The sequence below is a fragment of the Antechinus flavipes genome, chromosome 2, assembly GCF_016432865.1.
Source record: "Antechinus flavipes isolate AdamAnt ecotype Samford, QLD, Australia chromosome 2, AdamAnt_v2, whole genome shotgun sequence".
Classification (NCBI taxonomy): Eukaryota; Metazoa; Chordata; class Mammalia; order Dasyuromorphia; family Dasyuridae; genus Antechinus; species Antechinus flavipes.
Genome location: NC_067399.1, coordinates 527012995 through 527039957, shown reverse-complemented (window position 1 = coordinate 527039957; position 26963 = coordinate 527012995). Strand labels below are relative to the sequence as shown.

The window sequence follows — 26963 nt, the reverse complement described above, 5'->3', positions numbered from 1 at the left end:
AAATAATTTATCTTAAAAATTTGAATCGAGGCTATATTTTGTGAAGATTGTCCTGACTGCCAAAGGGTTAGGCTCTTGCCTTGGACCTACTAGAAATGCCTTTGCAAAGTACGTATATTTCTTGATAACATAATATGGAATGTACTCAGGAGCAGCAAGATAAGAACACTTGTCAGTGCTCTCCCAGTACTCATATATTTTTTTTTTAACATACTATCCGAGAGTATATTATCACATTTCATTGAGAAGCTAGGATAAAAATCAACCAGTTCATCAGCACTATTAAAAAAACAAACTTAAAAATATTTTTCACTAGGAAATTGTGAAGATAGGCATCTGACAATATTCTGCCTTTGTGCAGAACCTATCAATAAAATGGTTGTTGCTAGTGAAAAATAGGGAAATCATTATGTAAGGAAAGATGGAAATACCTATATTCTTTTTCCATTTAGATATTTCTTATCTTTACCTTCATCACTCAGATTTTTCCCCTTCTTAGCTCTGAGGACTGTGCTAATTATCCACTAATATCTCACACAAAAGAACTATTTTCCTCTTTAGAGAAAGATGGGAAATGCAATTTCTTTTCATGTGGGGATTTTAGTGTACTGAAAACTCAATATGAGTTAACAATGGAGAAGCCACCACTCCAAGTGATATTATATTTAGCTGAATTAAAAAAAAGTCTTGTGTCTTAAGAAGAACAAAGTAACTGTTTCATGGCATTTTGATCTGGTAGGAGTATTATGTTCTTGAATGACCACCCACTAGAATGAGTCCAGAAGGGTCACCAGGTTTCTGAGAGCCTTGAGGCTACACTATATGGAGTTCAGTTAAAATAGCTGGGAATATTTAGCCTAGACAAGAAAAGACTAAATAGAAATTGTAACAGATGCCTGTCTCTTCAAAAAATGCTTAGGTAAGACTTGCTTTGCTTGGCTTTGAGGGCAAAACTAGGATCAATGGGTAGGACTTGTAGCTCCATGTAAAGAAAAAAACTCCTAACAGAAGTCTCCAAAAAGTAATTTGAGTTATCGAGGAAAGGCTGACAGATTGCTTTTAGGGAATGTAATGGAAGGCATTCTTGATAAGATATGCTTTAGACTAAGTGGATATGAAAGGTTCTAGGACACCATGATAATCCTGATATAAAATTGAAGGTGGAAAAATTAGTTAAATTTATTTATTATCCATTTAATTATTAATCTCTTTTTCTCCCCAGTTCTTCTATCAATGAACTAATAAACTGACTTGGCTTGTTTTTATATTATGGAAACTCAGTCCGAAAAAAAATGCATTTAGATTAATGCTATTGTTATTTCTATTGTATATCTTCTATATCAAGCCTGTGCTGGTTTATAGGTTATTATTGTTATTTAGCTGAACAGTTGTGTTTGACCTTTCATAATCCTGTTGGCCATACGCTCCAAGTGGGTTTCTCAGTACATATATTGAAGTGGTTTCCCATTTCCTTCTCTAGTGGATTAAGGATCACATAGCTAATAAGTGTTTAAGGACACATTTGAACTCAAGCCTAGTACTCTATTGAACTATTTAGCTGTCTAATGTAACATGATTTCTACATAATGCCCCTCCCCCCAATGGATAAGGTCCAAAATGGATTTCTGCTTACATTATGTATGAGGATGACACAACATCAAGACAAATTTTTATGAATTCCAAAGTTACCTTGCTATGGTTAATTGAATTATTTCATAGATTTAAGGCCATAGTGAAAGATGTTGCAGTAATTAGAATGAAAGAATCTTTGTGATAATATTAACTATGTCAGACTACCAAAAAATACAGTTAATATTATCACAGTTAATCATTACTATGGATTGTATCCCCAAAACCGATAAAGAATGGATCTAGTTAAATTGAACCCAACAGGGCAAAAAATTAGCCATTAGGGAGCCAGTACCAACCTGGTAAAGTAGAAAGAATACTGGGTTTGAATTCTGACTGCCAATTACCAGTTATGTAAAATTGAACAAATCATTTAAGCCCTTTTAACTTCAGTCTTTTCATCTATACAATAGGGATTGTATTATTGTAATTGTATTATTGAATTCTTGTATTATTATTTATTTATTATTATTATTCTTGTATTATTATATTTATATTATTGTATATAATACATTTTAAGTTATAATGTAATATAATAATATATTGCATTATATAATCCTAATGGGGTTGTTGTTAGGATCAAATGAAATGAGAACTGGCATTAATGTAGCACTTTATGTTGCAAACATGTTAGTAATAGCTCATATTACACATTTCCTTCTCAACTCTACCTTTTAGAATCCCTGATTTCCTTCAAAGCCCAAATGAGGGACCATTTTCTACAAGAAGCCTTTTCTGATTCTCCCCCCACCCCCACCCTCAGTTTTTAGTTTTGTCTCTCTCCTTAAATTATTTTGCATTTTTCCATCTGTATAAACATTGTCTCCCAGCAGAGTACCAGCTTCTGGAGAGCAGAGACTTTGATTCTCCCTCTCCGTTTCTCATAGATTTTAGAGCTTTAAAGTGTAGCTTCCTTATTTTACATAAGACTTGATGAATAAGATTCTATCGAGTTCTAGCTATATGATAAATAATGATAAAGTAACAGAGTCCGTCAATCAATAAGCATTTATTAAGTGTCTACTGTGAACGAGGCACTGCAGATACAAAGAAAGGCAAAAGACGTCTCTGCTCCTAAGGAGTTCACAGTCTAATAGGGAAGACAGCATGCAAACAACTGTATACACACATGCAATATACAAGAAAAATGGGAGATAAACAGTGGAGGGAAGGTACTAGCTCCAAGAGGCAAGGGAAAGGCATCTTGCAGAAGAAAGGATTTAGCTGATCTTGGAAGGAAGAGAGGAGCCAGAGGTGAGGAAGGAGGGAATTCCAGGCATTCAGGAAATACATCATCTGACAAACAGGATGGAGGCAGGGGATACCCTACAAGGTACCGCAAACTACAAGGAATAAAGTAAAAGAAAACTGGAAAGGAAAGGAAGGTGGGACCACATTCTGAAAGGCTTTCAACACTAAACAGGATTCTATATTTGACCTGAGGTGATAGGGAGCCATTGGAGAGTGTTCAATAGAGGTTAGACCTGACCGTTGATTTGACAAATGAGTGAAGGATGAATTAGAGTGGGGAGAGACTGTATAAAAGTTAATGATTTGAATAAAGAAGCAAAAGCAGTCCCGATTTGCATCTAGGCCCTCAGACTCCAGACCCAGCATCCTTCTTCTCTGCCCCATTGCCTCTAACACCAAACTGCAGTGATTTGTACTTAGAGGCACTTGACAAATGTTTGTTGAATTTTTATAATGTTTTAAGATTTACCATTGCTGTTTATACAATGCTATGAAATAATAATTAAAATAGCTAGCATTTCTACAGTGCTTTATGGTTTACAAAGTACTTTGCAAATGTCATTTTATTTGATCCTCACAATAACCTTGGGAGGTGGGTAGCCATATGCTGTAGATGAAGAGGCAGCTAGTTGGCACAGAGGGTAGATCACTGGGCTTGGGGTCAGGAAAACTTATTTTCATGAGTTCAAATCTGGCCTCAGACACTTCCTAGCTGTATAGATCTGGGCAAGTCACTTAACCCTGTTTGCCTCAGTTCCTCATGTATAAAATGAGTTGGAGAAGGAAATGATAAACCATTCTAATATCATTGCCAGGAAAAACTCCAAATTGGGTCATAGAATGTTATATAAATCCTGAAAAAACAATTACAGATAGATGAAAAAGCCTTAGTTTGAAAGCAATGAATACAATTCAGGGTCATATAAGTAATGTGTCTAAGACAAGATTATAATAATAAGTGTCTAAGACAAGATTGTAACTGTGGTTTTTCCTCAACTGTAACATGGCGATAAGAACAGCTCCTATCTTGCTGGGTTATTCTGAGGAGCAAATGAAATAATATTTATAAAGCACTTAGCACAGTGCTCCATGCATAGGAGGCACTATATAATTTAATATTCCTTTCCTTTTCATCTTCCTCTTCCTGACTTTATTCCACATACTCTAGGCTTTGTACAGATGAGAAACAGGTTCAGAAAAGATGAAATGACTTGTCTATAGTTGCAGTTATAGTCTCTAATGTGAGAGATAGAATTCAAATTTGAGTCCCCACCTGCTGTCAATTTACTCTTCTGTCTACTACCCCTTCCTTGCTGTTTCCTAATAATGACAATAACAAGAGATGGAGTAACGATCATATAAAACCATGTTTTCAAAGTGACAGAAAAGTCTTGAGTTCTTCATCCTAGTTTTGGTATCACAAATAACAATTAAGCTTGCTATAGTGCCTGGAGAGCAGGCTGTGGGATCAGTGAGACTTGACTGTGTGACTCAAGCCAAGTCAATAAGCCTGCAATGCTCCTGTATAAACCTTTAAAAATCTAAGCTACAGAACTGATACAAGTCTGCCCTCTAACACCCCCCCCCCTCCAAACAAGAAAAAGAAAACAGAATTAAGCCTGATTTGCTTTCCTTTCATGGCACATAAATATATTCATATTTATGGATGTATGTCTAAGAAGTGTGCATCAAAACTTTAGAAAAGGAAGTATGTTTTAAACAACTCACATTTCTGTAACTCTTTTATGATGTACAAAGCATTTTCCTGTGAGGTAGTCAGTACAAGTCTTACATCTTAGAAATAAAGAATTGAGGCTCAGAGAATCGAGGCATCTTAACTAATGTCTTCAAACAGCTAATAAAGACCAGAATTATTTGTCTAACTCCAAATCTGATACTCTATCCACAATACTATATTGCCTCTTAAATGTACCAAAGGATCTTGCTATAGGAAATCACAGAGCAAGTCCTTAACTATGATGAATTTATCCCATAATTTATTTAGCAAGTTTTCTCTTTTTTGTATATCAGATTTCCTTAGTGGGGACATTCAGTGAAGTGTAGATGCAAATATTTTGAGTGATGCAGCTGTTTAAAAATGATGTTGCTTATTGTCTGTAGTAATTTCTGTAACTACAATTCTGTAGAAAAATGTCCTCAAGTCATAACTGTTTTTTGAACTTCACAAATGCATTTCATTGGTATTTAGAGTCAAAAGAACCTGAGTTTTTCATTTCTAAACAAGGAAATGATGTTTTATCAGTGAAAGAGGGAGGCAGAAAGTCCTATAAAAGGCTGTAAGTTTTCCATATATAAGTATTTATTAATGCAGGTACTAAAATATTGCTATGCCATGCATTGTAAGCAATCACTGATCTGGCAATTGCTTGACAAGATGCAACTTTGAAGATGCTTTAAGAAAACAATCTAAGGCTTGTTAAGCCAATTTTACGCATAAAGACATTGTTTTCCGAAGAGAATACTGTGCCACAGAGGGTCTCTTCCCATTATTTTCTAAGTTATAATATCTTAACTATATAGAGCAACAGAAAAATTGTGAAAACTATCATCCCTATAACATCTGATCTAATCATTCAACAAAACCAGTCTGAGACAGATTTGGAGGACTAATAGTATTGAATCTATTATGTAGATATCCTACAACAAGTGATTCGTTCATTCACTGAATTTTGGAAAATATCACTGAATTTGGAAAATATCGAATGGAGGGTAGACATTCGACTGGAAAAGTGGGACCATAGGAATATAGAAAATGAAAATGTTAAGATAGTTTATATTAAAAAAAAACCTGGAAAGACATTATGGATTAAATATCATTTAGTCAATAAAATGATCAAATTGGCTTTTGAATAGAAAACATTTTCCAAGCACTTCTATTTTTTCTCTCTCTTTCATGTTCAATATTATCCCTGGTACTTTATAGGTATATAAGTAACATAAATTACAAAACTTAAAGCAGCTTTGTTAGACTTTATTTTAAATTTTTTGACTAAATATAAGAAGACATTTTTTTTTGCTTCAATGCAATACATAGTCATGTTGCGTTCAGTACAAACTGCTTAATTTTTTTAAAGAAAAAAATAAAGAACTTAACTGATTATACAGCCAAGTATGTAAAGTGATTTTTAACTGTCAGAAGGAAAACACTAACAGTATCATTACACATAATAGATGACTTTTCGAAACAAATTTGCCTTCCTACTTCTAAATCATTTATCTTAACTATGTCATTTTTTGAAAAAAAAAAGAATTTTGGTAAAAGCATTATGCCACAAAACAAATACATTAACTTACCTTCTTGTACAAATGTGACATGACCTTGGCAGTTTTGAAGAACAAATGTGTTTTTTCAATATATCAAACTTTTTTTAAACAAACTAGTGAACATTGCTTTGTATAAGATCGCTTTAATAGCATTTCTTCACAGTGATAGTTCAGAAAGGTTGGAAAGTAGTAAGCATAAAATATTTCCCACCATTTCTATTTTCATTTGTATGCAAAAATCATCACATTACATCAGTAATTATAAAATTACAAACACTTTCTAGAAGTAACTGCATTTCTAGCTATGGTAGAAAAAGTTATTGGTCAGACATCTAAAATGATGGTGAAGTAACATAAAAAGAATATGACTGTGGAATACTTTCTAATGCACAGATAAGCTTTTAACTTGCTCAAAGACATATAACAGCAATGAACAAATTTAAAGTACAAATAATTTATGAGTGAGTTGAGGAGATGGAAGTTTGGTCATGAAATGAAATCGACATCTGAAAAGATACTCTTGATAATGCATCTTTAATCTTCATTTTGGCACTTCATGGAACTAACTTTCCAAACCCCAACAGGCATCCAAAGTCATACAGATCTTCCACACATCAGAGTACTGATAAACACTGAAACATAGTTGATTATGCATTCCCATTGATTTGCACACACATGCACTAGTCAAACAACAATAGTTTATCTAGGTTCTTGAAGATGCTACCTTGCAATATTGGTTTCAGGCAATCTCTTCTGTGGATCTTGTGTCAGATTTCAGTCTCACAAATTCTTTAGCCACATCATCATTGGTCCTTTGAGAAAGTATTCTAAGAATTGTCAAGCCAGTGTCATCCATAAAGATGTTTTTCAATAGCGGATACCATGCCCCAGAGCTCCCTTTCTCCACTATATTCTGGAGTTGAATCACTGTCATTCCTATAACTCGATCTTCCCGTGCAAAGCAATAATCTTTAACAGAAAGGTGAAGCTCATAGGCCCCCGGGCGATTTTCATTACTCAGGATGCTGTGGGAATTAAAAATAGGAATTTTGATTAAGAATTTGAGCAAGAATTTATTTATTCTTTACAACCTTGTGATCTCCTAACTACTCCTGAAATCTTGAAGATTTTATACATTGTTCAGATACATTCTTTGTACTTGAGTAATTGGAGAGCATTGGATTCAAAATCCTTATATTCTCATCTCTAAAAATCTCTGAGCTTTTTAAATGTAGCTGTCTATTTACCTGGCTATCTATCAATCTATGCTATGAAGGCTATTGATTTTCTAGACAAAATATAGTTTACAACAGATATCTGGAGACATTCAAGTAAATATTGCTTTCTTATTAATTTCCTCATTCTACATATAACTTTTTTTAGACTAAAATCTTAAACATTTTTCAATGTGTTTATTTTGGTTAGTTCTAACTGTGGTTTAGTAGAAAGGGCACTGAATTTGTTTTCAAAAGATCTAGGTTCAAATATTGACTTAGCTACTTACTATCTGTGTGACATTAGACCAATTTCCTAACTATTCTAGTGTGGTTTTGCCACCTATAACTTGAGAGGATTTGACTAATTTATTACCAAGGGCCCTTCCTGCTTAAAATCCTTTATATTCAATGTCATTCTATACTATTTTTTATTTTATCAAGATTGCTTCCTAAAATATGATATACTGTGTGACTCAAATGATGGGATTTTATTTGATGGTCTCTAAATCCTCATCAGACACCAAATCTCTGACATTCTAGTTTCTATCACATGCCTTGTTCATGAACCCACCATTTTTTGTTTTGTTCAGTTATTTTAGTCACATCTGACTCTTTATGATTCTATGTAAGGTTTTCTAGGCAAAGATACTGATTTGCCATTTTTTTCTCCAGTTTATTTTGAAAAGGAGAAAACTGAGGCAAACGGGGTTAAATGACTTGTGCAGGATCACATAGATAATAAGCATCTAAGACTGGATTTGAACCCATTTTCTTGATTCCAGGACTGGCACTCTATCAGCTGTGCTACACAGCTGCAAAAATCTACAATATTGTCCCAATAGACTCCTCATTCTAGCATTCAAAAGCTTTGATAAAAATCCTCTTGCCTACCAAGTCCATTCTCCCACTGCTTCTTGGGTGCTCTTCATTTTTGTCAACCCCAACTTGTCTGTCTCTTTAGGTTTGGAGCAGGTTCTCTGCAATGATGCAAAGATCAGAACTGGATATATGGTGGTCAATGCCTGGAGACACATGGGATTGCTGTCCAACTCTGCTACCATATATCACAGTTTCTCATCTTCTCCCTTTCCTCTTCTCCCCCTGCCCAAGCCTTATCTAAAGAATCATATCTCTGTTGGTTTTCTCAGGGGGGACATCAAAGACTACTTTTAAGCATCTAAATTGAATATAAATTTTCTTCACCACAAGAGAGCTTATGCCAATTTTTTCCTATGGCAACAGTTAGACCTGCCAACTATGTAGCTGATGATGTCTTCTCCTAATAACTTGAGACAACTTGGCAGTGCAGAACAGCACACAATGAATAAGGCTGACTAGTGATATTCTAGGAACATTCCTTCCCCCATCCTTCTTTTGATTCATCTTCAGATATTCTGGCCTCTTAATGAATACACTATATATATGCCTCAGCAGTAAAAATTTCCACTTTGCTTTTCACTCCTGATTTTTTCTGACCAAACATTTTGCAGAGTCTAACTTTTCTTCCTGGAGGAAACTTAACTAAAGTGAGGGTGCATTTTTTGAGGTAGTCTAAGTAACAGTAAAGGAAATAGTTACTTGACAAGAGACATAAAGCAAAATGGAGATTGAAAATTGTTAGAACTTTGAATTATCCTGTTCTATTGGAATAAAGAAGAATGAAATCAAAGGCTATGTCATCTCCAAAAGAATTTTTCTTGATATGATAGTTTCACTTTATAGGAGCTTCTACATATATGCATGCACACACACATACACACTTTAACTGGATTAAGATCTTTTTCTGGGAAGTATGTCAGTCTGCGGGATTTACTGTCCTTGAGAAACCCATTGAAATGATATGCAATAGGAGAAAAAAGTTCAGAAGATGTGTTTATGTACCAACTCCATCATTTACTAGCTGTGTGAGCTTAGGTAAAATTACTTAAATTCTATGAAACTAATTTTCTTAATTTACAAAATGGGGAGAAGGCTACTTGCATTGTTTATCTCACAGAAGTCTCTGAAAAGTCAAATGAGATAATGATATATATATAAATGTGTATGTAACATTTTCTAATTGCAAAAGTCTTCCACATATATTATCAGTACAAAATCATTATTATGTGACTATATAAATTAAACCGTAATAGCCATAATAATTGTTATTATGATATCCACTGTCATCTAAAAAGGAATAAGGGCATGAGAATATGAAACAAAGAACAGGTAAATTATGGGTTCTCAGCTTTGTTTTATTAACTAGTATCATTTTTATCTCTAATTGTTTGGCATACTTAGTTGAACAATGATTGATAGACAATTAAATAAATGAGTTTGAACTAATACTTACAACTGGAAAGTTTCATTGTACTTGGGTGACCAGGTGTTGCTTTTGGTCTTGGTACCTTGTTTCCTTTTCTTGTCACCAAGGTTGGGTCCCAGTATAAAAACCTCCACAAAGGGGCGAAACATTGCTGTGGTTTGCCAGTGTAAGTCATTAATGGCAATGACTAAAACAGAAAAGAATAAAAAGCATTCATATGAAAATGTGCAGGAAAGATAAAATTTCCCCTTGTCATTAACAAGCAATTCAATTCTAAGTGGTTGGTTCACTCATGCAGGTAAGGAAATATATCAGAAGGAAAACTGGCTATCTTCCAGTAGGGTAATATAGCTATGGAGGATCCAACTTCAGTGTAACTATAAGAGACTTTGGCTGTAGTTAAAATGTTAAGAAGGATAATTTCTGTAGTTTTTTGACTCCTTATTGTGATATATAAATTAAGTTAGAATCAGTATTTATCTTTAATTAAAGTCAACAAATCTTTTCTTTAAAGACTTTTAGTTGGGAATATTACTATCTTGATTCATTTCAATTAGAGTCAATAAAAATTTATAGTATATACCTTTTGCTTGGATGCAGCATAAAGACAGAAACAAAACAGTTCTTGTCCTCAAGGAGCTTATAATCTATAAGTATCAGCTATAAGTTAGCTGATACCTATATTTATAATATAAATATGTAAATCACTACTGAAGGCAGCTAGGTGGTACAGTGGATAGAGTAATGGGCCTGGGAGTCAGAAGACTCGTTTTCCTGAGCTCCGATCCAGCCTCAGATACTTGCTGGCTCTGTGACCTTGTGCAAGTTATTCAGCCCTATTTGCCTCAGTATCTTTAAGTATAAATGAATTGGAGAAGGAAATGGCAAATCACTTCAGTATTTTTGCCAAGAAAACTACAAATGGATTTACAAAAAGTCAGATATGATTGAAAAATAAGTGAAAGCAAGAGGTCACTACTGAAAAGCAGACAGGATAGAGGGCTGGTCTCAGATTAAGGAAGACATAGCTTTAAGCCCCACCTCTCCCACAGAGGCAATATTTAGCTTCTTAGTACTTCAGCAAGACTATAGACCTACATTGATAGTGTGAGTTTCCTCTTTAGGAGTTCCCTAAATCAATGAAATCCAGAGTTCCTCCACATTCCCCTTTTCTCATCAAGGAAAAAAAAAGCAGAAACAATACTATTACAAAACAAATTACTGTCCCATTAAGTAATATGAAATGGTCCTTTAATATTCATCTATCAAATAATTTTGGAGCCCAAATGAACATGAGTGAATATTCAGATTACATTCTCTCACTCAGTGACAAAATCAATAAGTAATTCAGTAATTTTTTTTAAAGAAACCAAATGTTGGGAATCATAGAGACCAGTAGGCAAGACTACTGACACCAATACTTTTTCAGTTTTAGTTTTTAAATTATAGACTTAGAAACTTTCAATGAAATATTTAAATGAACAAAATGAAGGAATAATAAACTACAAACACAAAATCATTTATACTTTGTTATAGTAAGTTTAACAAATTAAATTATTATATTTTCTTCCATATCTCTTCTGACAATTTTTTCCCCTGTGCATAAATGAAAAAATTATTACTATCATCATTCTTAAAAATTCACAACATCTAGCATAGTAGTAGGATCTAAGGAATGGTCCATAAATATTTGATGACTGAAATAAACTCATAGACTCAATCTGAGGGAAAAGAGGGTGAAAAACATTTCCCTCCTCTTAAAAGAAAAAAGAAGTTGAGAAACTATAGAGGGAAAATATTGCATATGTTGGTATGTTATATTGATGAGTTGATTAATAACTATTGGTTAATAGCTATTTTGGAGAGAATGTGGAAAACACTATGTGGAGGAGGGAAAATCAGAAAAGTGTTGTGATGTAAAAACAAAAGTCATCAGAAAATCTCAAAAAAGAAAAGGATAAAACATTGAGATTTTTTTGTAAGTATTGAATTTTCCAAATTTTACTCAAAGGTTTAACTATCAAACAAACTGCTAAAGGTATCTAGAAAGTTTCAAAGGCATTATGTTTTGAACAGATATTCAAAGAAAAGAAAATTCCACTTTTTATTTATCAGTTGCTAACTAATGGTCTAATAAGAACCAGCAATTTGGGTTGTTCAGACTTCAGATTTACCTTTTACAATCACTTTATGCTCCCCAGTTCCTGGAATGGTGGAAATGTCCACATGAACTGATATCTGTCCCACTGAATCATTCCGGGAACGATCTGAAAATAACATAAAAATAAAATAATAGTATGCTTCAATCTGTATTCAGATGACACCAGTTCATCATGGGACATTTGGGATTGTCTTGGATCACTGTATTGCTGGGAATAGTCAAGTCATTCACAATTCTTCATCATTATATATTCCTATTACTGTATAAAATATTCTTCTGGTTCTGCTCACTATACTTTGCATTAGTTTCTATCAAATCTTTCCAATTTTTTCCTGAAATTATCCTTCTTGTCATTTCTTGCAGCACAATAAGATTCCATCACAAGTAGTCCAACTACTTGAAGTTCACTGTTCAAGGTCAGGCAAATGATTAGTAGCAGAGCCAAGACTATAATCCAGATATCTTGATTCCTAGTTTGGGACTAATATTACTGTTCTTGAAACTTAACTTGAAAAGTACATTAGAGAGAATCTGACTATTTTAATATTATTGGGCACAGGCAGTTTTTTCTTAACTTTTGTTCAGGTACATTTCCATCTGCCTTCATAAGGCCTAACAGGAGCTTTTCCTCATACTTTTCACATCTACGATTCCAACTATTCTAGATTCAAAACCTTTTTTCATATTAACTTGTAATAAAAGATCTTTAATCTGCCTCTCTTCAGGCTCTGGGTTAGGACTACCACTATCCTCTGTCAAAATTAATTAAAACTTCTTCATAAAGAAACTTCCTCTAGATTTTCTACTTAGTTGTATGGATGCTTAGAATATCTCCTTCTCCCCTCCCCCACCTTACTGAACTCATTTCTAAGGTCTAAACATATTTGGAAATATTTCCTCTAAAAATTTTGTCCTGGTGACTTAAAGGTTAACTTTTGATAACTTCCTGATATGAAAGTACTTTCTAATTTTCTCTTCCACAGTGCATTCAAAGATGGGATATCTGTACAATGGAATGTTTTCATCATATTTTCTGGTCAAATTTTGTTAATCAGAAGATGTTTTGGGTTAGAACCTTTGCTGCTTTTCTGGCCATCATTGAAATGAAGGGAATCTACTTATTTTGTATTTGAATATGAGGGAGTTTAAAAATGCAAGCTACATATTAGGAAGATATATCAGTATGTGCTTGGCTCCCTTACTTAACGAGAAATGTCATTTATGTTATTTTTATAAACAATTGAAAACTAAGGAGACAGATCTAGCATCTTGTTAACAAACATGATTTTCCTTATTTCTCCTCCTTCTCTCTCTCTCTCTCTCTCTCTCTCTTTTTTTTTTGTTCAAATGGTTTTTCTCCATTTTTCATCTCTAATATACTCAGGATGTATGTCTTCATAATGATCTATAGGGTCAGATAGGAATAATCCATAATTATGTTTTCAACACTGGCTGAATACTTGACAGCAAACCCCTAGAGTAGAAGCATTTACTAGACTGCAAAATACATGTTTTTTTCTTCTACCATGCCAAGATGTGGAAATTCACTGCTCAGCTGAGTCAGAAGTAGCCCTTGAGAATAAGTTGCTCTTTATGTAAAATAAAGCTGAACAGTTCTCCCACAGAAAATAAGGGTTTTCTACAAAAGGGACAACATTTTTAATTTTATTCTTATTCTTCTTGAGATTGGCCCTTATAATTACATATTCCATATGGAATCCAAATTCCATACTAGTTGCTCCATTACTGATATATTTGTTTGAAAGACATGGATGGCAGGAGGAATATTTAAATTTATTCCACCATGTAGATTGGGCTAGGTTTCCTGAAGTCCTATACTTCAAAACTCATGTTAGGTTTTTTTTTTTTCCTAAAAAAGATATTGAAACTATGCTTAAGATTTAATTGACCAAGCTGTCATGGCTTCCTAGTCCCTCCAGGCCATAAAAGAGTCCCATAGAGAGCAGCGCCCTTCAGAATTGGTGGATGTCCCTTGCTCTGAGGGTCCTTATATCCTGCTGATTATATGCTTATGTATTTAGATAAAGAAGGTTGTAGCTACATAAATTAGTGTTGTATTTTTTGCTGAGTATCTCTTTCATTCTGTGACCAAAATTCTCTTAATTGTTAGAAATTTCATTCTAATATCAAATCTCTACCACCAGACAGAGCAAGTCAGACTAGTTTACTATAGCAGTTATAAGAGCATTCAGTATTGTGAATTAAAATTCAGACAAGATGATTCAAATAATAAACATTTAAATAAAAAAACTAAATTATTAAAGCGATTTTTATAGTCATGGTGCCTTGGAAAGTTTGGACTCTTAGGTTACATAATTTTAGTACCTGCTTCTTTACAAAATCTCTTATCTGGTCCTATCCCTTTAGGCAATGCTTCTTGATTTAGGATAATGTGAGGTGGGGAGTGATGAAAATGTTAGACAGTATTTATCAAAACTGTAAAAAATTCTTTAAAAAAAAGTCTATATTCTCAGTGATCTGAGTTTTATGATTGCAGAGCAAGTATTCCTAAAAAGGGGAGTTAAAGTGTCTATAAAATCCTTTGAGAGTTTTTTCCCCTTGGTTTATGACATCCTGGCCTTCAGATTTATGGCATTTGTTCCCTGTAATGACAATGAATTTTCTATCATGGAATAAAAATCAAAATGGATTATAGTATTTTCCAACTGAAACAAAAATGCAAGAAGAACTAATCTGTCAATGAAAGTAAAAGGGTGAATAAAGGAATGAGAAAAATCTTTAGTTTCTTCTGAGGATTAAAGAAAACAAAATAAAAAATCTGAGATGGAATTATAAAAGAGAAAAAAACTATGCTTTGTTCTTTCTTTTTAAGAAAATAAATGTTTTAAACCTGGGCTTATGTCAGTAGATACAATATTTGGCTCCCATTCATTCTGTTCTGCCATTTAACATATCAAAACTATATAGTGCTATCTTACCAAATGGCAGCAAAGGCTTGAAGTATAGATGAGTTCTTTGTCTAGAATTTTAAAAATCCTTATTAGAAATTGTTTTATCTAGATAGAATGGGAATTCTTTCTTTTGGTACAATGATACAAACACATCTTATACAGACTGAAGAGATGGGAGACTAGTCTCCTTTATAGAAGATTTTCTTGCCCCTTGTTAATAAGATTTTGTAATTTCTGCATTTCCACAGGAATGGCTCCTTCTAATCATCTGCACTGCCTTATTCTCATCCAGACCACAGACTTTATGCATTGGATTATTAGTTCTTTGACGCCAGGGATTTGTTTTTTGTTTCTTTTTGTATAATCAGTCTGACACTGAGAGTGCTTAATATTTATTGAATGAATACCCCAGGAAACTTATTTCATTTAGTTTTGTGCCTGTAGTTGGGCTATCCTGTACTGTTCCAGTAAAGCCAATTGTACATAAAGTACTGAATACCTGGCTCTACATCAGATCACGCTTTATCTCCTATCTAGTTGTTCAGCTAATTATCTTCTTGTTGTGGGTTTTGCTACTTTTGCTTCATCTCCTTCTTCAGCCTTTTTCCATCCCCTTTTCTGGGAACCATGAGCTAGCACACAAACTTTAACTAGATCTACTCAAAAATCAAGATAGCTTAGTGCTTGGGCAGGACTGCCAAAACTGGGTGGATGAAGTTCACCAGGGCACGATCTCTGGTGTTTTGTAATGTAAAGTGGCCACAAACAGGATTAGATATCTATAAGTCCATCGGGTACCCCTATGCCAATCAAAACAGCCTTTCTGGTCACCACACACACACAACTCTGTACACATCGTTTTCCATTATACATATCCTTGATGACTTTTCTACTCTTTTCCAAGGACAAATCTTCATTGCTAACATGCTGTAGTTTTCTTCTGCTTGCCATTTGACTTTGTACTGTCCTTTGGCAAAGAAAATTATATCTTAGTTTATACTTGATAAATATTTCCAAAGCCTCATGAAGTACCCCGGGGAATACTGAATCATCGTTCATACTTTTCTTCTATAGTATATTATTTTAACACTTTGATATAGTAAATACTAAAATTATTAATTCTGGAAGAGTGCTGGACTTAACAGTTATCTCAAGGATTGTTAGTGATGCCTCTGATAAAGGCATCTTTCTTAAATGGGCACTGATTAATTTCTTCCCAGGAATGAGGATGAAATCAGGCATAAAGTAGTTACCCTAGAGATGCTACTTTTATGCTATTTTGCTATATAGCTCAGGCTACTTTCTTTCTGCTTTTAAACAAAACAAAACAAAAAAAAAAGTATTAATTCTTTCTCCCTTTCATCCAACCTTCATTGGGGTAAAAAAAAAATCCTTTTTGTAACAAATATGCAAACCTAAGCAAAAAAAAAAAGTCCAACATTAGCAATATTAAAAAAAGTATGTCTTTTTTTTTTTAATCTTGAGTACATTACCTTGAATCCTTTTGTTATCTCAAGAGATAGGGTAACATGCATAATTCATTATTAGTCCTTGGGAATCATAACTGGTCATTGTATTCAGAAGTCTTTCAAAATTGTTTGTCTTTACAATATTATTGTTATAAGTAAAGTATTTTTCTGATTTTTTTTCCCCTTCATTATGCATCCAGAGTACTTTTTACCTTCTTTTCTCAGAATGTAAACCATATTTGGCTCTACAAAGAACTCAACAAGATCCTCCAAATTAATTTAATATATACTTTGAAATATAAAGACTTCAAAGGAAAGGTGGGAGTACATGAGAATAGTGAGAAATATATTGGAAAACAGATCAAATATAAGGAATGGTCATCAAAAACTTGTAGATGAAATAGAAGCCTTACACCTCTATGTTATGAATATTCTGAGAAAAGAATTGGAAGGTATTAGACGTGGTGATCAACAAGTAAAATAACAGCAAGAAAAGAAATTGATGATATTTTAATAGATTTTCTATAGAAACAAGGGAGTCAGCCATGTGGTACAACTGACTAGGCCCAGAATCAGGAAGACTCCTCTTTCTGAGTTTACTTAAAAACAATTTAAACAGTGTTTTCTTTTTCCAAATATATGTAAAAATAGCATTCATCATTTACCTTTGAAAAACATTGTGTTTCAAATTTTTATCCCTCTTTTCTCCCCTCCCTCTTCTCTAGAAAGCAAGTATTATGATATAAATTAAATATGTGCAATTCTTCTAAACATATTTCAATATTCATCATGGTATGCAAAAAAAAAAAAAAAAGCAGATAAAAAGGGGAAAAATAAGAGAAAGAAAAAAAAAACACCAAGCAAACAACAACAAAAAGGTGAAAAGGCTATGCTTTGAGCTACATTCAGTCTCCATAGTTTTCTTCTGGATGTGGATGGCTCTTTCCATACCAAGTCTATTGGAATTGTCTTACTTTTTCTGAATTTAAATCTGGCCTCAGACACTTACTGTCTGTGTGATCCTGGGCGAATCACTTAATCCTGTTTGCCTCAGTTTTCTCTTCTGTGAAATGAATTAGAGAAGGAAATGGCAAAGCACTCCAGTATTTTTGCCAAGAAAACCTCAACTGGGGTCATAGTCAGAAATAACTGAAAAGTATCTGAACAACAACATAATCCAATGTCACGTTCTTGGAAGTGGTTGAAGAGGAGTAAAGGTAACAAAGAAAAGAAGGAAGTTTACATAGAAGGGATATATGCTAGAAGCAACATAATACTAAAGATAGTGAGCCATTGACCATTCATACAATCAAAAACAAATAGGTGCAGAATGTTCAATGGACTAGATCAGGAATTGCACTTCTAGGACAATCAATAGACTTGAGTATTAGTACGTATATTTAGGAACCAACAGTATAAACAATGTCAAAATCATTATCTTTTTCTGCCATTCCAGGATTGTTCATTAACCAAGAAACAGTACATTTGAGTTTATAACAATTAGCAGACTGCAGAAAAGAATTGGTTAAAAACCCAAACTCTGCTTGTTTATGTGGCAAATTCTTTCCATATAGTTATAAACATCAGCTTAGTGACATATATCAATTATGAGCAGGACACATGTCCACCCTACAGAGCACAGATCATGACCAAATTGCTGAATACACTGAAAGAGGAAGTAATTGGACAACGTGTAAAAGTTGACAAGCAAATTGGTACCCTGAATGATAGATAGAGCCACCATGTCCACAGTGATCCAATAATAGGTGCTTGCATGACAAGAGAAGATGTAAAAATTCCTTCCAAGAGGAACAATCAACACATGAGGAAGAGCAAACACAGCAGAATATTTTTCTGTAATAGCTATAAAAACTCTGATGAACTAAAACCCTTCCCCAAATGTCTAGTGTACAGCTTTGTTGTTGACAATGAGGGAAATGTTTCTAAGAGAAGCCAAAAAATTTTTAAAGTTAATAACATATGGTTATAGTGCTCATTTAATGCCAAAGATGCCAAAAATAAAGACAAATAAAAAATACTATTCTAACAACCACATTGAAGCAGATACTCTGGAGGAAGAAGGAATTAATGAATTATATCTTTCAAAAGACAAGTGAGAGTTATCCTGAGTGTGTAGGAAATGGGAAGGTTTTTGCAAATGATTTTCTATAATAGATCACATCCTCACAGTCAGACATTTGACCATGAAAAGCACATAAGATTCTAAAGTACTTGATTATGTGTGGAGAAAAGGCACCCCCTAAAAGATTCTCCTGCAAAATATTGCCTGTTTTGCACATAAGAAGCAGTGAAATATAGTAGATAGGATGATCTCAAAGCCAGATAGACCTGGATTCAACTTTATCTATGACACATAGTGGTTGTACGACCCAGAGAATCTCTTAGCCTGAAGAGTGCATATTTTCAGTGCTCTAGGTAATTCTCTGAGAACAATTGTTCAACTGTTTTTTAGTTGTGTCTGACTTAGTCAATTTGGAATTTTCTTGGCAAAGATACTGAAATGGCTTTCCATTTCTTCTTTGTTTCATTTTACATCTAAGGAACCTGAGGCAAATAGGGTTAAATAACCTTACAGAAGTCATATAGCTAGTAAGTGTCAAGCCAGATTTGAAATTAGAAAGATGAATCTTCCTGACTCCATGTCTGGCACTCTATTTATTGCATCCACATAAAGTACAGTAGTAAAGGGAATTTCCTCACCCAGGAGTTCCTTATACCACTGTAATCACAATTCTTGTCCATAGCCCTAAAATCACACAAGATTCTATGAAAAGTATCAAAGAAATATCTTTGTTCAAAACTAATCTAAAGTCATGGATAAAACAGGAAGATATGAGCTTCATATTGTGGGGGATTGCCTTAAATAACTTGTATTTAGAGGAGAGATTCTCTCTAGATGAAGTTCTCCAGAACCTCCTAGTCACAGATGACAACATGCTGGCTGTCTTGAGCCCTGTGACATTAGCACATTAGTCATTTATCTTGGGCAAATATTTCAGTTGGCTAGTCAGGCTGAATTGTATTGGAGAAATTGTTACTCACTGCCATCAAAACACATCTTTTCAATCTCAAAATTCTCCTGCTGATGTTATGTGGATTTAAATTATGAAATAGCAGAATCTCAAAAGAATCATAGTGGAAAAAGACATGGCACATATTGCAATGGATGACCTACTGCATGAGGAGCAGGACAAAAGACCATTGGAGGCAATGTAAAAGGTGAACTGATCATGTAGTGAGAGTGAAGCAATTGGGCAGACTGGATGCTGCATTAGTATTCATGAAATATTAAAAGATCCAGAGTGCTTCCAGCACTAATAATGCATTGTAGATGAGATTTTTCTTGAAATTCCTGATTTAAAATTTTTCAAAGTGAAAAGGCCTGTATGGGCCATAATATGTACTAGTGGAAGGAGATTCCACATCAGTGAAACCAGGATCCTACCGAATTACTGAAACAATTACAGTAAAAATTTATAACAGTTGTATATTCACAGAACTACTGAGTCTGTCTGTTTCTCTCTCTATATATATACATATTATTCGATTTGATTTTAACAACAGTCTTATGAGACAGGTAATATTTGAGTCATTGCCATGTTACAAACAAGGAAGGAAGCAAAAGTGGTTAAATAATTGTACAAGGCCACAGAATGAATCTGAGACAGACATGGAACTAGAATCCAAATCTTCCAAGATGAAAGTCAAGATGCTGTCTATTATATCATAATATTATTAGCTCCTTTTGTAGTTATACCAATAATTCTTTGCTCTTTTTCATTTAAGAATTTTAAACTTTGAGAAATTATTGAGGACCAAAAAAATCTAAATAGTCCAAAGTTTAAAAATCTTCTATTCCAAGTCTAAAATAACTTGAAACAATGAGGGTCATTCCTTGACTTAATACATGAAATCGCTCAAATTGAACTGATTAAAACAATTTAATTTATATTTTAAATGATGAATTTATAATCAAAAGATAGGCAAAATTATTATTTTAATTTGATAAAATAATTTGTTATTTTCAGTATTGGGAAATTTTCTTCCTAGTGCAGCTAACTTCAATGAATTGGTAAAAAAAAAAAAAAAAAAAGAAAAAAAGAAAAGTAACTAGTAGTTTTAAAAATTGGAAGTCAAGGCAGCAACATAATTATGAATTTTTCAGAAGGTGTTTTTCTGAAAGCTTCAAGAAAGTAATGTTTAAAAGGTCACTTTGGAAAATTTTACACTTATTTTTAATAGCTATTTGAGATTAGAAATTCATGTTATTGAACATTTTTATCAAAGAATTGGATCAAGCTATAGAAGGTATACTTAGCTAATTTGAAGATGGTATCAAGAAGAGAGAGAGAAAGCTAATAGAAGTTTGATGGGCTAGAATTTTGGACTGAATCTAATAAGATGGTGTTTAATGAAGATAGATTACTTGCCCTTCATGGGAAACACACACACACACACACACACACACACACACACACACACACACACACAAAACCCAGAAGTAACAGGTAGATATTGAATGTTTAGATTTAAGGGGAAAGAACCCTTTCCAGTAAATAAAAATATGCTCAAATACCATACGCTTCCTTAGGAGGTATGAAGTATGTGGCTGGTATGTTCTCTATCCCAAAAAAGGCTTCACAGGGAGGATGGCTTGTCTATTGTTAGTAATTTTGTAAAGGGAGTTCTAGGTTTGGTACGGATTGGATTAGACACCCTGCTGAGTTTTTGTGATTTTGATATTGAATTCATTTCTTTGTACCTCCATGTGCCTTTTTTATGATTTATAAAATAGGAATAATACTAGTCTTGCCTATTTCACAAAGTACTAGTGCAACAGATGGTACACCAGATGGTACAATGTATGAGGGAGGACTTTGAAAAGAATTATAAAAATTTTGTGGCTATAAAATGTTAAGATTTGTATTTTATTAAAAATGTAGCATTGCCCATAATCTTCATCACCACTGTGTATGCATGTATAAATGAAAATTCACCTTTTAGTGACCATACACATTCTTCAATCAATTAATAAAATACCCCAATTTTCAATTTTATTAAAATTAATTTGGAAGATATAAAAATTAATTTGGAAAACTATAGGTACCACTTTAAAATGTTCACTTGCTAACTGCTTTAAATGAAACTTAAATATCTATATTTGATTAATGAGGAATATGTTTTAAGGTTTTATCCATCAATCAAGTATTTACTGAGGAGGCACCCAGAAGAAAAAAAATGATTAAATTAAATATTTGGGTTTAAATATGCATATATATATATACACACATATATATTTAGTACTTAAAATACCATATGCATTTTTACTTTTGAAAAATAGTTCAGGACCCATCAATAATACATCATTTGGGGGAAGGTTATAAAACATGAGCCATTGACTTTGAAAACTGGTAGCTGATGTACATGTGGGATAATGAAAAAAAATATGAATCCTATGAGAGGTTGCTATTTGATCTTAAGACATGGATTGATCCAGAGACATAACTAAAACTTTTTGCACCTAGAAAAAGCTCTATAAATCATACCTCAGGCAACCAATATTAAATTCTCTCTCATTTGTGGGCAGAGTGAGAAGAAGAAGATGATCACTATCCTATGATGGAGAAATTGAGACACTGTAGGATACTTAAGGGGATTGACCTGAAGAAAAATAGTATGCCATCTGATAGCTTTCAATTTCAACTGATTATTTTGATAATTAGGCACTGAGGTCAGATCTTTCTTTATACTACTAATGAGAGTATAATGGTACCTTCCTGGAATAAAAATAGGGATGCATTTGGATAGTGGCTGAAAGAGAGCTTGAACCCAATACCCCTAAAGCATTCAAAACATAACGTCAATATGTTAGAGCTAGAAGGGACTTTAAAGATGTCCTTTTCCACTGTTTCATTTTACTTGGGAAGAAAATGAAATCTCAGGAAAGACAAGAGGCTTATCTAAAGTCATAGAGGAAACTTGAATCAACTCTTGCCCAAATGGGCTGAGTTAAGATGGAGATATATAGAACTTAAATCTTAGGGAATCATAGACTATTAGTTTATAGAAAAAAATCCACATTAATTACCTTGTCCAACATTGTCATTTTAGAGAGGAAGAAATAGGGGCCAAGAGTTAGAAGCCCCAGATCTCTTTGTTCCTGGTTCATCTGTTTTTCAGTTAGGCAATTGAAATTTTAAAATTTGATTTTTTGAGAGATGTTCTCAGAAATTTTCTCAGAAATGTTAACAAGTTCCTCCCTAATACTGACCCTGAGTTTCTTGACAAAATGAACAGCTGAGCAGAGAAATGGCTCTTTGGTCTTTTTTTGAATTTCTGTATCCCCATTTTTATGTACTTCAAGGAATGGGGTCTGGTAGGAACCAGAATCTTGGACTTGCTCCATACTGCAACTGAGTATAGCCATTAGACATTTCAAAAGCCAGCATCCCCTATTTACCCTTTCCCAGACTTAGGTTAAGTTACACTTTAGCCTAATAGACAAAGCCATCTAAAATGATCAGAATATATTCCCGATATCTTTCCAACTTTTTACTAGGTTCTATTTCTCCCCTAACTTTCTTCTTGGAGGAACCAAATATTTATATGACATCTATATTCCTTATCTTAGAAAAAGACCTAGTGGTCCTATTTTAGTTTTGATTAGATTGATGAACTCTTTTGAATAACTCCACTGAAATTAAGTGATGTGTTTTTTCACGATCACTAGATCACATGAATTCCATGAAACTGAGACTGTATGTGTGTGTGTGTGTGTGTGTGTGTGTGTGTGTGTGTCTGTGTGTGTGTGTGTATGTTTGGTGTTAGGTCCAATGATCCTATTTATCCCCCTGAATCTCCTAGATCTTGTCATTTCTATAACTAAGAATAGCTCAGATTGTGTTAACCAAACCATTGTTTAAGTAAGTTTTAATGAAACAATAACTTGTGGCAAGACTATCACCATATATATCAGGGATAAAGAAACTTCTTTTAACCAAGGATCACCGATTTACAGAAAAATAAATCTAAGGCCATATACAAGTAAAAGGAAATTTATAATCAATTTGTTTTTGCTTGTTTCTTTAAGGATAAAAATTAAAAAGTTAAATTCACTTAATTTTAAAATTTAACTATTAGGAATATCAATTTTAATAAAATGAATACATTTAGTAATGCAAAATTTATTTTAATGCACATAAAATTCATCAGTTGCATCTAATAGTTAGTTAGGAAGAGGGAAAAGGAAAGGAAGAATAAGAGCTAGTAAGAAAAAAATGAAGGAAGTAGGAAAATAAAGGGAGAAGGAAGAAAGGAACTCTCATCAGTCACTTCCCTTTCTAGGCTTCAATTTTCTTATTTGTAAATGATGGAATGATCTTTAAAGTTCATTCTGGGTCTACATCATTTGAGTCAGAGAAAGGGAAAGTTATCAGGCTGTATCAAATGACAGGATAGTAGATAGAATATGGGTCCTGAAGTTAGGAAGGCTGCTTTTGATGAGTTCAAATCAAATAGACACTTACTAGCTGTATGACCCTGAACAATATACTTAATTTTGCTTTAGTTCCTCAACTATAAAATGAACTGGAGAAGGAAATGACCAATTACTCTAGTGTCTTTGTCAAGAAAACCCCAAATGGGGTCATTAAGTGTTGAAAAAGACTGAAAAACAACAACAATCAAATATTGACTAATGATTTTAGGTACTACCTATAGACCAAATGGACCCTTTCCAACTCATCTATAAGCCAAATAGTTAATATTTTTTTTGCCAATCCTCTGAACTTCTCCATCTGCCCTGACCTCAGTTATGATGATCATTGTTACTGCCATAATTTCTTATTCTATAACAAAACCACTTTCTAGTCTGGCAATTACCCTTACATCTGGCAATTTACCATTCCTTCATTTGGTTCTGCCTCAAAGTGCCAAGTTAAAATAAATCAATAAGCTGAGAGGATTACGACTTGTTCCTTCCCAAAGGAACTATTTGACGATCATCTCTTTGAATCTGTTGATTTTGAAAGCAGATGAGAGAAACAAGAGAAGTTGTAAGTACTTGGCAATATTTCCCAAAAAGAATGGAAAACTGGTGCAGCAGAAAGAGAGCTAAACTTGCAGTCAGAAGACAAAAAGCAAAGTGATAACATGTATCTGATGCTTTTTTCTCATTTGATGTTAGGCAAATTACTCAACCTCAAGGAGCCTCAGTATCCTCACTTACAAAACGAGGGAGTTTATACTAGTTCCTTTCTAAGGCCCTTCTAGCTTTGGAAGGATGACATCATTATAATGAATATTGGGTTCTTAATACATTTAGTAATGCAAAATATATTTTAATGCAATAAAATTCATCAGTTGAATTTAATAATCAGTTAAGAAGAGGGAGAAGAAAAGGAAGAATGAGAGCTAGTGAGGAAATAAAATGAAGGAAATAGGAAGAATAAAGGGAGAGGGAAGAAAGGAGGAAAGAGAATAAAGAGGAGTCAATTCCTACTTGGGTCAAATAAGCTCTGTTATCCCTGTGCTGCTAGACTAATAACTCTAATGAGGATGATAGGCTTGAGGACTATGCTAACCCACATTTCTATAATAGGGATAAAAGTCACATAGATAAGGAAAATCAGTGGGCAGAGAAACAAGGTGGATGATTAGATTTAACTAGGTAACTGGATTTCTATTTACAAAAATATTGTTGTTATTGGTGGTTATCCTTTGTTTTCAAAGAGACCATAATGGAAATGATATTCACATCCAGAGAAAGAACTATGGAGTCTGAATACAGATTAAAGCATACTATATTCACTTTTTTGTAGTTTTTTCCTTTCTTGTGGTTTTTCCATTTTGTTCTGATTTTTCTTTCATAACAAGACTAATGAGAAAATATGTTTAATATAATTGCAAATGTATAATCTTTATCAGATTGATTGCTTTCTTGGATAACAGGAGGGAGTGAGGGAGGCAAAATGGAAATCAAAATCTTATAAAAGTAAATGTTGAAAACTAATAAATAAATTTAAAAATAAAAAAGACTAATGACATCAAGGGTGATACATTGACTTGCTCATGAGTTGGATTTAAGTGAGGTAGTATTGCACAAAATCATAAGTCTCATTCTCTCCTTCAGCATCCACAAAGTCCAGTGACAAGACAAAAGTCAGGATACACTGGATAATCTTGATATCTTTGATACTGACCAAGTTCTAAGTACTCTACAGTGTCTGCTTTAGCAACCTTCACTGCCACTGGAACAAATTGTTCTTATCTGCCCATTTTGCTGGAGAAAAGTTTTCTTTTGTTTAGGGTATATATCACTTTAACTCACTAACAGGTTTGAGGTCTATGGAACCATTGGTATTTTGAGGCAGCAACAATGTGCTTTATTGTCAAGAAGTAGAACTAGAGTAGATAGATTCACTATATCACTAGCAAAGGGGAAACTCACTAGAAATAAATCAATCTTGACTCTGAAGACTGTAGATAAACTAACAGCCCTATCAATCAGGAATCTGCAATGTTAGTTGGCCAATGATTAGCTAAATAAATAAAATAAGAAACCATATCAATAGAAAACTACCCCCAAAGAGGGCAAAGGGTTATGGATCTTACTTTGAGAAAGTATGAAGGGCAAGGATGTCTGTAAAGACTTACCAAAAGTGTAGAATATTTGTGTTTTTGCCATTACCAAATAACATTTACATATGTACAAAATGCTAATTAGCTGCTTTTCTAAAAAAGGGCAAAGACTTGAAAGAATGCTTCCCTATTCTGCAAAGAATTAGGAGAATGAAACATTCTTCAACAGAATGGAAGAACTTAGAAAAAAAAGTGAAGATGCTGAAGTCAGTCAACAAACATTTATTAAGCACTTATGTGCATGGTGATCAGTACCAGTGTACAAAGGAATGAAAACAAATAAGCGAAAAAAGCTCCAAAATAAAAAAAAAATCAGTCCTTGCTTTTAAGGAGTTTCAGAGTCTAATAGAAAAGACAGCATAAAAATAAATTAGATACAAAAAAGATTTAGACAGGATAAATTAAAGATTGTCAACTGAAGAATCTTAAATCAGGAGGCTGGAGTATACAAAAGATTAATAGAGAAAGATGGGAAAAAGGATGACTAAATTGTTGGAGCTACTGGGAGTAAGACATATGAATATTAGTGCTCATTTGATAAAAGGGGATAAGCTGGAATATATAAGGAAAAAGCTAATATTTGTACAGTAAGGAATGATAATACAGATCTAGAAAGATTGTCAAATAAGATATCCAGCAATGTTCAAGGAAAAACAATTACAGAAGTGGTAATGATTATGGCCATGATAAAGCTATATGTTGATCCAACAAAACAACAGAGAACTTTGCTGTCTTCATAGGGCGTGTATCCAGGATGTGATAACTGCTGCCCCCATATTGTGTTAACTTTTGGGAACAAAGTTGGTGTGATTTTTCATTACTTTTAGTTGGTTATAAGGGATTCAGAACAGAAAACTCTCAGGTAGTGCCATAGATAGAATGTTGGGCTGGAAATGAGGAAGACTCATCTTTGAGAATTCAAATTTGTTCTCAGACATTTACTGATCCTGGGCAAGTCATTTAACCCTGTTTTCTTTAATTTCCTCATCTGTAATATAAAGTGGCAAACTATTCCAATATCTTTGCCAAGAAAATTCCAAATTGGGTCATGAA

At 33.6% G+C, this 26963-nt stretch overlaps 1 protein-coding gene across 1 annotated transcript in view; it reads right to left on the bottom strand.

Annotated features, from left to right (window-relative positions):
- Nucleotides 1–2623: 2623 nt before the first annotated feature.
- Nucleotides 2624–26963, bottom strand: part of UNC13C (unc-13 homolog C) — a 744392-nt gene continuing 720052 nt past the window's right edge. Inside the window, exons 30-32 of the mRNA XM_051980682.1 lie at nt 11862–11954; nt 9715–9874; nt 2624–7190 (exon numbers count right to left, since the gene is read on the bottom strand). Coding sequence (XP_051836642.1) covers nt 6905–7190; nt 9715–9874; nt 11862–11954 — 539 coding nt within the window. The 3' untranslated portion in view covers nt 2624–6904. The remainder of the gene's footprint in view (nt 7191–9714; nt 9875–11861; nt 11955–26963) is intronic.